The sequence below is a fragment of the Protopterus annectens genome, chromosome 1.part2 (assembly GCF_019279795.1).
Source record: "Protopterus annectens isolate FY-2018-M chromosome 1.part2, PAN1.0, whole genome shotgun sequence".
Taxonomy (NCBI): Eukaryota; Metazoa; Chordata; order Ceratodontiformes; family Protopteridae; genus Protopterus; species Protopterus annectens.
In genome coordinates this window covers 1,109,900,813-1,109,913,807 of record NC_056727.1, presented here as the reverse complement: position 1 = coordinate 1,109,913,807, position 12,995 = coordinate 1,109,900,813, and the positions used below count along the sequence as shown (strand labels likewise).

At 41.0% G+C, this 12,995-nt stretch overlaps 2 protein-coding genes across 4 annotated transcripts in view; one reads left to right on the top strand and one right to left on the bottom strand.

Annotated features, from left to right (window-relative positions):
- LOC122792431 (sestrin-2-like) overlaps nucleotides 1-1,628 on the bottom strand; it is a 78,560-nt gene extending 76,932 nt beyond the window's left edge. The window contains exon 1 of the mRNA XM_044060221.1: nucleotides 1,616-1,628. Within this exon, the coding sequence (XP_043916156.1) occupies nucleotides 1,616-1,628 (13 nt within the window). The remainder of the gene's footprint in view (nucleotides 1-1,615) is intronic.
- The window catches only part of LOC122792248 (phosphatase and actin regulator 4-like), a 2,537,344-nt gene that overhangs the window by 255,255 nt on the left and 2,269,094 nt on the right, over nucleotides 1-12,995 (top strand). The window lies entirely within an intron of this gene.

The window sequence follows — 12,995 nt, the reverse complement described above, 5'->3', positions numbered from 1 at the left end:
GACATGCATTTTTTTTCCATTATGTTGATTTGGATAAGCTTTGCACATGTTTTTAATGGGGATATGATGGCTTGGGAGATTAATATTGTTTGGTAAGCTAATTTGTAAGAATAAATTTTTATGAGTTATTTTCTGTCGCCAGTTTGACGTTGAGAATTTCAGACAGATTGCATTAATGAATGCTTATGTTGCCATTATGCTTGTTGGATAAGCATGCACATGCTAATGGTTTATGGTCAAACAGACTGTTTTAGGAATTGCTTATGAAGGGGCAAAGTGAAGCGTAGCACTTTACGTTCTTATTGAAGTTTATTTAGTGTATGTTTATATTTATTGGTAGTATATATAGTTGCTATGAGGTTGTGGAAAATGCTATTTAAACTGTTTGTAAATGTTGCATTATTTTTAGAATTTATTTATGTCAAAGCACAGCTTAGGCTCGTTGTAGAAGTTTATTATGTGCCACAGTTGATCTGAAAAGTGCTTTTATGGGAGATGAATCATGTGAAATGTGCATATTTTTTTTAACAATTTTTTTTTTTTTACTGTTTCCATTAGTAACTTATCTGTTTCTAAGGAAATGATGTCACATGTGAATGTGCCTTGATTGGTGTGTAGGATTTTAAATTGATGGTAACTGCTCAGTCATTTATGGTCTGAAGAAGCTGTTGTGAAAGCGCTTACCATTGACTGAGTGCACTCTACATTAAACTTGGTTTATTTTATTTTCGAGTCTTCTGAGTCGCTTTTGTATACCGTTGAGGCGTGGAACTATTTGTGGCTTGCATCTCCTGGAAAATGCAGATGAAATAGATGCATGGTTACTATTGCTGGTGTTCTTGTTATTATACTATGTATATATGTATATATATATGTATATATATAAATATTTATATATATATATATATATATATATATATATATATATATATATATATATATATATATAGATATATGTATGTGTGTATATATGTGTATATATATGTATATATATATATATATATGTGTGTGTGTGTATATATGTATATATATGTGTATATATATATATATATATATATATATATATATATATATATATGTGTGTATATATGTATGTATATATATATATATATATGTGTGTGTGTGTATATATATATATATATATATATATGTGTGTGTATATATATATATGTGTATATATATATATATAGATATATATATATATATATATATATATACATTTCACAGCCACAAAGTGTCTGTCCCTATCTGATTCTATACCTTCTTACCATTACTTAACAACAGCAGTTGCTGATACTTTTTTGCTGTTTATCTCTCTTCTCTTGTTCTTCCCCGCTCCGTTCGCCCTGTGGGCTCTCTCCGCTCCCCTGTCCTACCCCCAATTCCCACTCACCTCCACTACATCTACACTTATACCCACATAGACGCACCTACTTCCTCCACTCCTACCAAACTCCACTCCTTTCTCCTCCTTTCACTCCCCCCTCTTTCCTATCACACCCACATCTCCATTACCCCACCCTTTTACCAAACTCCAACTGGCTTATTAAAACCCAACTATGTCCATAAAATATTCATCCCTTTCAATCCTACTAATACTTCTCCTAAACCTTACCTTCATCTACCATCTTACCCAACCTTATCTCTTCAACCACACCCTACTCTTACACACAACCTACTCCCTCCACACAACTCATATCTATTATACCAACTCTCTCTCTCTTGAACTATACCCCACTTACCTATCCCCTCTCATAACACCTCTAGATACAATCACCTTCCCATATCCTATACTAATCCACTAACCCACACATCCCAACCTAAACAATCCAAATACCTCTGCTACTTTTAACACAGCTCCTAACTTCCATACTGCTATCTGGCGATATACACCCCAACCCAGTCCCAAACCACGCCTCCTCAATACTTAAATCCATCCTATTTGCTTCTCTTAATGCACCAAGCATAGCTAACAATATTCCAAATCTGCATGCCTGGCTATCCCACAAACAAACCAGACATCTTAGCTATTTCTGAAACCTGGCTAAAGCCACACATGAAAGATTCCGAGATAATGCCACCTTACTACTCAATCATCAGATCAGACAGAACCCATAAAAAAGGTAGTGGAGTAGCTCTACTCTACTCATCCTCCCTAAACTTAACACCCTATGCTAAAGCTATTCCCCAGTTCCAAAATGCAGAAATAATACTGGCTCATCTCCAGCTAAACAAACATAAATATATCTGCATTGCCTCAATACATTCCCCCAGGAGACAATATCCCAATACTAGAAGAAATACTCTCTTGGCTTTCAGCCAGCATCAACAATGAAACCATAATCATGGGAGACAATGGGCAGAGGAGGTTCTCTTCACCTTTCCCATTGGACTGCACGCCGAGGAAGGATGAAACACAACGAATGAATAGACAGCAGAGCGTTCTGAATTTTTCCACCATGTCTGGCAACCAGGAAGAAGATATTTATTTAATATCTGGGGCCAAGCCTAAACGCTTTCCGCCAGCAAGGACTTGTACAGCGCCGGAAAAAATGAATGCCAATACCAGTAAAACATCAAAAGGTACTGTTTCTCAACGTTCCCTTAAGGGAAACAATGATAACTTGGACAATTTTAATGTTGATAAGTTCCTACACATGCCGTTTGAATTTAATGTTAAAAACAGTTTGGTAAATATACGGAAAGATGTAGATGAACAATTCATTTCATTGAAGCAAATGATTTTCAGCTTTGGTAACAAACTCAATAGAATTAAGGCATTGCAAGTAGATAATATGTATTTGCGTAAATGCATAGAAAGTAGTATAGTCCCTATGGGACTACGTTTTTTTAAGGAACCGATATGGGTTGAAATGGATGTGGAAAATATAAAAGTTTGCAATGATATGTTCAATGAATTTGGCAAACAATTTATGCAATTCATTTTAACCAGCAATGATTTGAAACTAAGCAAACTGTTACAAGAGGTTGAAAGTATGAGTAAAACTATTAAAAATGACATACTGTTTCCCCAATGGGAGAATCTTTACAACAAATAGTATGAATATGCAGACAATAATTGTAAAAAAGTGTTTGACAGAAAGTGTAAAAAGCTACAGAGATTTGTTACAGTATGAACAAGGAACTGCATATAGATGGAATGTTAGGGAGGATAAACAACATAAGAGAGATATGTATGAAGGAAGGAATTTATTTGAAAAAATATGAGGAGAATTTTTTATGCGAGGGGGGGGGACACAGACAATTGGCAAACAGTCAAACGCCAAGGGAAGAAACAATACAGATGGAACAGATACAGGAAATAATAGGGGAATTTACACATGGACAGGATGAGAATGGAGAGGACATAGATAGTGTATCCAAACAACTTTGTAAATATATGGGTGATCCCTCGACTACTAAAGTACAATACACTAGTGGTGAGGTCAAAATATATAATTATACTGCTTTTGAAGTTAAACCAGAATTATTACATGTATTTACTAAAGGAATGAAATATATTCCGGATAAGTCTATAGATCTTACAGATACACTAGTAGAGTTCAAATTATTTCTTAGGAAACTAAATCTAGGGATATTTTTTCAACACAATATTACCCATTGTAATAATTCACGTGAATTAAAAAAGAAGAGTGCATTCACGCCCCCTATGTTCAAAACTTTGGCCTCTTTTGAAAATGTAGTCAATAAGGAAATATATGGCCTGTATAACAAACACAAATATAATAAAAAGGATTATGAAGCAAATCAGCAAGCTGCCTTATCTATAGACTCATTGAATGAAAATAATATAAGAATTGTGTCAGCAGATAAAGGGGGCGGTATAGTACTATATGACCAAGATAAATATAATGTTAAGATATTTGAACTGCTTAACAATCCTGCCCATTATGAAGTGTCTTCACTTAACCAAGTGAACATAGGATATAGCAGAATAGATTCCTATCTTGAAGAATACTTACTTGATAATAGATGAGGACCTGTATAAATTTCTCAAGGTAGATTTCCCCATATTGGCAACTATTAAAGGAATTCCCAAGATTCATAAAAACTTGTTGGACCCCCCTTTCAGACCCATAATATCGGGAAGTAATAGTAAGGTCTTTCCGTTTGGCAAATATATAGATTTCAAGTTTAAAGATATGTATAGCACTGTTGGACATATTATAAAAGATTCCTGGGAATTATTGGGATTATTTAAACGAGAAATGTGGAACCCAGACTTGATTTTTGTCACTATTGATATCCAGGATCTCTTTTCCTGTATCCCTAAGAATGATGGCTTGGATAGATTTATTAGTGGTATACACAAGTACAGTAGACTATCTAAGGAAGATGTGTCCTTGCTTACAGCATTCATGGATATAGTATTAGATTATAACTATATTATGAAGGTGAATATTATAGACAAACAACAGGTGTGGCTATGGGGGCAGCGTGTGCCCCCATGTATGCCAATTTAGTCTTGCTAGACTGGGAGGAGGAATTTGTTCTCAATTCCAATTGGATGCAGTATATTAAGACATATGTCCGTTACCTGGATGATATTTTCATTCTTTGGCAAGGAAAAATTTTAGAGTTGACTAATTTTGTGTATTATATAAATCAAACAGAATACCTTAGGTTTACACACCAGGTGGACACAAAGGGTATTAATTATTTAGATGTCTATATATACAATGATGGGAAATCATTCCAGTCTAGAATACATAGAAAAGACACCCATAGTAATGGATACCTTCATTTTGATAGCGCCCATTCTTACCACACTAAACGTGGCATAGTAAAAGGACAATGTATAAGAGCAGCGAGGATGACAACAACAAGGGAAGTAATGATAAGTGAACTCAATTTCATTAGTAGGTTATTTAAAGGGAAGGGATATCCAAGTGACATGATTCATGATATAACCACTTATGTAGCAAATGAATGGGGTCGAAAATATCCCCCTTTACTAGGCATAGGCTTAAGCAATACCCATGTGACAAGCAAAAATAAAAACATCAATACAACTAAGGGAGAGATGGATGATAAATATACTAAAGCTTGCATATTGAAATATGGCAAATATAGTAAAGAGGTGAAGGATATCATCAGTACCCATTGGAATATACTAACAAGTGATGGTATTATAAAAGATAAAATACCTAGTAGACCACACTATGTATACAAAACAGGTAACAACATAAAGAGAATAATAGAGTTAAAATACAATTCCAAGAAGAATAGTAACAGCAATAAGACAGGTACTAAAAAAATGTGGTAACTGTAGTTATTGCAGTTATATTTATGAAGAAACTTCTATTATCTTGAAAAATAATATTAAAAGCAATGTTAAGTTTTGTCATGGGAATTGTCAGAGTTAACATCTGATTTATTTAGCTCTTTGCAACACATGTTCGAACTATTATGTAGGGAAAACGGATAGATATCTGAAAAATAGAATATATGATCATCTGTATTGCATTAGAAAACTAGATACCAACAATGCATTAGCAAGGCATTTAATGAATAACCAAGGTTGTACAGGTTTCAAATTTGCCATATTAGAAATAGTGAGACCTAATCCTAGGGGGGGTAACATTAAGGCTATAGTGGGTGATAAGGAAGTGAGATGGCAGATAAGACTAAATTCAGCTATACCACCTGGATTAAATGAAATGATCCCCACTAAACTTCTAGTGAGGGTATAGCTGAATAATATAATGTGAGAGTGTTCAATCTCGCCTTTGTTCTTACACATGGGTTCGGAGCCGATCCTCGGCTCCATGTCGGCCGCTTGCAAGCTCTGCATCGAGAAGAAGCTCGATCACCTAATACCCACAATCCCCCTCTGCCTTTACCTCAGTTTAGTTTGCCGCTGCAGCGTTCGCATCACTGGGTCGAGCTCGAGCACCTGAGATAAGATTTAGAATTTTATTCTTGTATTTTTTCTTGGTACTTTAGCGTTATAAAACTGTTTAGTGATAATTTGTGTGTGTGTGGTAAGGTATAGGGAATCTCGGTACCGTTAAGTTATAAAACTTAGTTAGATTTCTCTTCGGGGCCTACCACCCCTTATTGGATTTGACAACCGGATTGACTTTCACTACTGGATTTGACAATTTTACCGGACTTGACTTTTTACTGGATTTGACTATTTTTCTGCTTATAGCGACATGTCTGAGAAGGCCAAATCAGGGTTCAAGCGTTGCCAATGTGGGCAAAAAATGTCAGTAACTGACAATCATAGTTCCTGTGTCTACTGTCTTGGCCCTCTCCATCTGCAAGAAGACTGCTCTATTTGTCATTCTTTCAGTGGGAGGGTCATGACAGATAGGCGCAGGAAACTAATGGACAGGGGTTTGTTAAAACCTTCCTTTCAGGAGGCTCTGGATGCTTCTGACCAGGCATCCAAGTCCTCGAAGGAATCGAAGACGTCGGAGCCCAAGTCATCGGCTCCGAGCTCTTCGACTAAAGTTAGATCACCGGTTCCACAGACTTGGGGCCGAGTGTTCAACTGTTGTCAGTTTCGAGCCTCGAGTCTTGGAACCGGTGATGGAGCTCCCTCCTCGACACTATTGGAGGTCGGCTCCGTCTCCGGTTCCTCCGACCCGTTCTTCTAAGCTCTCCGATATCGATGTGGACCGTGTGGTGCAGAAGTTATTGGAACATTCGGCCCTATCCAAACTTATCTCGGTTTCCACCAAATTGGTGTCGAAACTTGAAGGCCTCCCATTATCTCCATCCCTTCCTCCTCCGAGACCTGTCCAGTCTTTGGAGCCGGAAGAGGTTGATCTACTGATTGTGGAGCCCTCGGTGCCAGAACCGTCCTTTTCTCGGTCTGCTCCTTTCACCTCAACTCCGTCGGATCCGGTACCGGAGTCTCGGAGCCGACGATCCGTCCTTGGTTCCGGGGCCGAGAGTCGAACCGGCGCTCGGTTCCGACTCTTCCTCTCAGGGCCTCGGCGCGGATCGATTCGGCTCTGTCCTCGGGGTCGATGCCTTCGGTGCCTGTCTCTGGGATTCTTCCCATTTCTTCGGAACCGGGAGATTCCTCGACTCGGGACCCGGGGGCCTTCGATCTCATGAGGAAGGTGTTGTCTACCCAGACAACCACATCAGTAGAAGCAGCCTCTCCTCCCCATAAGGGACCGTTATCTTCCTCTGCACCAACGGCCACATCCAAGCATCGAGCACCGGTGTCTCAGCCACCCCTGGAGGGTGCCCCCTCTTCCTCGGAGGCTTCTTCGGATGCTCCCCCCGAAGAGGTTCCTAGCAAAAGATTGTGTAAGAGGAGACACTTAGATTCTCCACAAGAATCTTTAACATCTGATACTGACTTAGATGAGTCAGAAGGGTCCCCAAAGTCACCTTCAGAAGATGTCTCTTTTTCTGACATCTTGGAGATCCTGAAGCAGAGAGGTGATTGGCAGTCCCTCCCCCCTTCTGAGGATGAGTCAGTCTTGCTGAAGGCATTTGGTGCTCGCCCTTCCTCCTCCTGGGTCACTCCGCCCTTCGATGAGTTAATGGAGTTGATTGCTCGAAGGGAGTGGGACACACCTGACACGGTGGAACCGGTCCCTAGGAAGCCTAATAAGTACATCACTGCACCCCAAGACAAGGCTTACCTCACTAAGGGAGTTCCAGTGGATGCCATGGTGGTGGCAGCGGCCACGAAAAAGGAGATGTCGGAATCTTCCTCATCTGTCCATCCGCCTAACAGAGATTCTAGGACTATGGACAGATACGGGAAGCGCATTTTTAGTTCAGCGGCTTTTTCTATGCGATCCCTGAACTATTTGACCCATTTTACACGCTTAGAGGGATCTAGTCAAAGAGTTGGGAGATACCCTCCAGGGTACTACAGATGCTGCGGTCTCAGAGAAAGTTACAGCACATCTAAATACCCTTACATCCATTGTTAACTCATCCATGAGGCTGATATCATACGCAGCCGAAGGATCGAGTAGGGCAGCAGCTTCAGCGATTGCTCTTCGTAGGCAATCCTGGATGCGCTTATGTTCATTCTGGGAAGCCTTCAGGTCTTCCTTTACTAACGCCCCATTTGATGGTGCCACAATTTTTGGCCCTAAAGTAAAGGAGACCCTTACCCGGTGTGAACAGGAGGGAAAGACTCTGTCTGCTGTCGGAGTCCGTTTTCCACCCTTCCAGACCGTACCCCAAAGGGCAACGTGGTGAGAAAATGTGGTTTCGAAAACCCCAAGGATCTTTCCCAGGCACACAGGGTGATGCCCCTTCTAGAGGCAGAGGAGGGGGCAGAGGTGGAAGACGCCGCCCTGGCGGCAGAGGGGGTCCGCAAAACCAAGGTGAAGGGATACCCCTGGAAAACCTTTCCAGCACTCCTGAGAGGAGGCCCGACTGTCCTGCTTTGGAGGCAGTCGGGGGTCGCTTAGCTTTATACCCTCAGGCCTGGCAAAACTTTACTACAGACAACTGGGTAAAAAGCGTTGTTACCAGAGGTTACAAAATACCATTCCTATCCACCCCCATTACAAAGAGAAAACTCCCAGATGTACCGCCCCATCTGCGAGACCCAGCAGCTATAGAAATTTCAAAGCTGCTAGAAAAAGAGTCATCCAACCAGTCCCAACGGACCAAATAGGATTCGGAACTTACTCAAGGTTCTTTTTAGTTCCAAAGAAGACAGGGGACTGGAGGCCGATTCTGGACCTAAGCAACCTCAACACCTTTGAAGCGTGACCATTCAGAACTTTTCTTTCTTGACAATCGATCCTTCCATTCCTACAGAAGGACGACTGGATGTGCTCAATAGATCTGAAGGACGCATACTACCACATCAAAATGGCCAGGGCGTCCAGGGATCATTTGCGCTTCCGGCTGGGAGCCAGTCACTACCAGTTTCGAGCCCTGCCCTTTGGTCTGACCTCAGCCCCCAGGGTTTTCACCAAATGCATGGCAGTGGTAGCGTCTCATCTGAGATGCCTAGGATTCCAGGTGTTTCCGTATCTGGACGACTGGCTCCTGTCTGCCACCACCCGGCGTCAACTGATACAGGCCAGGGATTACACCCTACAACTTTGTATTCACCTCGGAATTTCCGTAAATTTCGAAAAATCTTTACTACAGCCATCACAGCATATCTTATTCATAGGAGCGGAATTAGATACGCATCATTTGATTCTAAGGCTTCCTCCAGAAAGGATAGTCGCACTTCAAAACAACATTTCTCTCCTTCTGTCGTCCAAAAAATCCCCGGCAAAGCTGGTTCTAAAGGTCTTGGGTCTCATGGCAGCTTCTCTTATTGCGATACCATTGGGAAGACTGCACATGAGAGTTCTACAATGGCTACTGTTTGCACAATGGTCGTTCCAACAGCTACCTCTGACACACGAAATTCTTATTACGAACATATGCAAATCACATCTAACTTGGTGGCTTCAGACTTGCAACCTTTCCAGCGGAAGACCATTTGTGCTACCCACGCCAGCAGCGATAACCACGGACGCTTCCCTGATAGGGTGGGGGGGGCATCTTTCAGGGACAGACAGTCCAAGGCGAATGGACCAATCTGGAGTACAATCTGCACATCAATGTTCTGGAGTTGAGGGCAGTGTTTTTAGCGTTGCAACACTTTGCTCCCCTTCTTCCTCTAGGGACTATTGCAGTTCAGACAGACAACATGTCTGTAGTCTGGTACATAAACAAGCAAGAGGGAACCAGGTCTTATCAACTATGCAGAGAGGCCATGAGAATTTGGCAATGGGCGGAGTCCACGGGTCGCTTTCTGATCGCAACGCACATCCCGGGGTCATCCAACGTCATAGCCGACAGGCTGAGCAGAGCAATACTGTTGCCTCACGAGTGGTCCCTCAAACAGTCAATTGCGAACACGATATTTTGCAAGTGGGGCCAGCCTTCCTGCGATCTGTTTGCGTCTCCAATGAACGCCAAATGCAGGAGCTACTTTGCCCTATTACCCCCTCCAGGGGAAGTCCCCAGGGACGCTGGTGCACGATTGGCCCCCGGGTCTCCTGTATGCTTTTCCTCCCTTTCCCCTGATTGCAAAGTTTCTGCAGAAAGCTAACAACCTTCAGAGGACGATAATCCTCATTGCCCCATTCTGGCCTCATCAAATTTGGTTCCCCTTTCTATTGCATCACCGCATTCAGGGACCTTGGATGCTGGACCCAGAGCCAGATCTACTGACTCACTCGTCAGGAGTTCCTCACCCATCTCTCGAATCACTCCATCTAGCAGCTTGGCTGCTCCGCTTCCCTTTTTAGCCAGGTCTGATTCCCTTACACCGGCAGTTCAGAATATATTGGTGGCTTCTCATAAAGCTTCCACTACAAGAACCTACACCAGTAAATGGAAGCGTTTCGTCTTCTGGGCTAATTCACATCATTTGGACCCTGTTATAGCTCCGTTGAACAAGATCTTGGAGTTTTTGACAGAATTGTTCCATGAAGGAGCTTCTCCTGCCACTTTAAGAGTGCAATTGGCTGCCATTTCTAACTTTCATGTGGAAGAATGTGGTGCGCCTGTTATGGCTCACAGACTTTGTAAGGCTTTTTTAAAAGGATCCTTTCATATCAGACCACCAGTTAGAACTCCTACATCACCTTGGAATCTGAACCTTTTACTGTCTAAATTGATGTTGCCCCCTTTTGAACCAGCCTCAGTTTGCCCATTGAAATTTTTATCGTGGAAGACTCTATTCCTGGTGGCCATTACATCCGCTAGGCGAGTGTCTGAACTTCAGGCTCTTTCTATTAGACACCCTTATTTAATTTTTCACTCTGACAGAGTATCCCTTCGCACTAATCCATCCTTTCTCCCCAAAGTTTGCTCTACTAATAATATTAATCAGTCCATTGAATTACCCACCTTTTTCAAAAATCACTCTAATAAGTTAGAGTATATGTTGCACAAATTGGATGTCCATAGACAACTCAGGTTTTATTTGGATAGAACAAAAGATCACAGGAAATCTGATCAACTGTTTGTAGCCTTTGCTGACAGCAGGAAGGGTGTAGCAGTTGCTAAACGAACTCTTTCCAAATGGCTAACTGATTGTATCACACACGTTTGAGGCTTCCAATCAAACCTTATCGGTCAAACCTAAAGGACATTCTACGAGATCAGTGTCTACATCCTTAGCTCACGCAGCTCGCTTACCATTAGACACGATTTGTGCGGCTGCTACTTGGGCTAAACCACATACATTTATCTCTCATTACAAAGTGGACAGGGTTTCTAGGGATAGGGCAACCTTTGGTTCCACTGTGCTCAAGAACGTTCTCCCGTGAGTTCCTCAGGATCATGGAGCTAGGGACGCTACCCATGTGTAAGAACAAAGGTGAGATTGAACACTCTCACATATAGAAGTTATGTCCTTACCATAACGTTCCATGTGGAGTGTTCATCTCCTTTGTTCTTACATTCCCACCCTTCCCACCCTTAGGAAGAACGTTCAATTTGGTGCCTGGTCTGGAGTATTCTCCTTCTGCAGTTGCAATAGTTGTATTGTATGATACACTTGTGTATATATATATCTATGTATATATGTATATATATGATCCTATGATTATGTAAATTTTGGTATGAGTGTGCTCTCTATGGCTGGTTTGCTTACGAACTAGATCTGAGGTAAAGGCAGAGGGGGATTGTGGGTATTAGGTGATCTCGAGCTTCTTCTCGATGCAGAGCTTGCAGCGGCACGGAGCCGAGGATCGGCTCCGAACCCATGTGTAAGAACAAAGGCGAGATGAACACTCCACATGGAACATTATGGTAAGGACATAACTTCTATTTATGGATTATAGGCAAAATACAGTCTTGTATGTGTTCGTATTTGACATATATTTGCTCCAGCAGTAGTTTACATTTCATATTATATATTAGTAAAATTGTTCAAATAAAAATAGAATATTAATAGTAAATAAAATAGGATATATTATTGGGTAACAATATCCAAGTATGAGTGCTTTATTATATATATTTTTTAATTAAACACTTTTTACATATAGGTAATAACAATAGATACAATTGCATAACAATTGCTAGACATTTTGATGTCTTTATAATTTCATAGTATTGTTTTATAATAACAATAACATTGGTATATTGCAGTTTTTAAAATACATTTTTAAAATACATTTTTTATATATTATTGATTGTAATGCAACTAAATTTGATATATCATGCAGTACTTTAAAAGTACTTTAAAAGCATTTTTAAGTCTTTTAATTGTGTTAATAAATGGGATTAATTGAATGATTGTGGAAAAAGGCGGGAACTTTTATGTATTTAAGGGTGTGGAAGTATTGTGAGTATGTTCTGAGGAAGTCTGTATACATGGATGAAAGCGCTTAACCTGTAACTACTGTTTAATAAAAGCTGTGTACTGTGACTGGATTCATCTCCTGGAGTTTTACTTGCTGCTTGGCTGCGGACTTAGAGAATCATGGGAGATACCAATATTAACTGGTCCTCCATTCAATCCCCCTCACACTCCCTTAACATCAACCTATACAACTACTCCCTTAACATCAACCTATACAACTACTCCCAACTCATCAGTACCATAACTAGACCAAGCGAAGACTTCTCCAGTGGCAACATCCTAGACTGGTTTCTAGTCTCCCACCCCCACTACTACCCAGGTAATGTAACAATACCAGACTCCCTCAGCGACCACCTCCCCATTTATAAGGGCCTCCCATCGCGCTCTCCTTTACAAGTCACCCATAATTACATCACTACCCGATGCCATAGGAGATTCAACCCTGAAGCTTTCTCAGCTGCACTAAATTCACTGAATTGGTACCCCTTAAAGACTCTTCCCCTTGAAAATGCTATCACTCACTTTAATACCACCTTCCTCAACCTTCTAGATACTCATGCCCCGTTAAAAACCAAAAGAATAAAAAGGCAATCCACACCCTGTTTAAGTATAGACACCCTAACCACCATGCGACTTAGAGACAAAGCCTGGACACAATATCAAA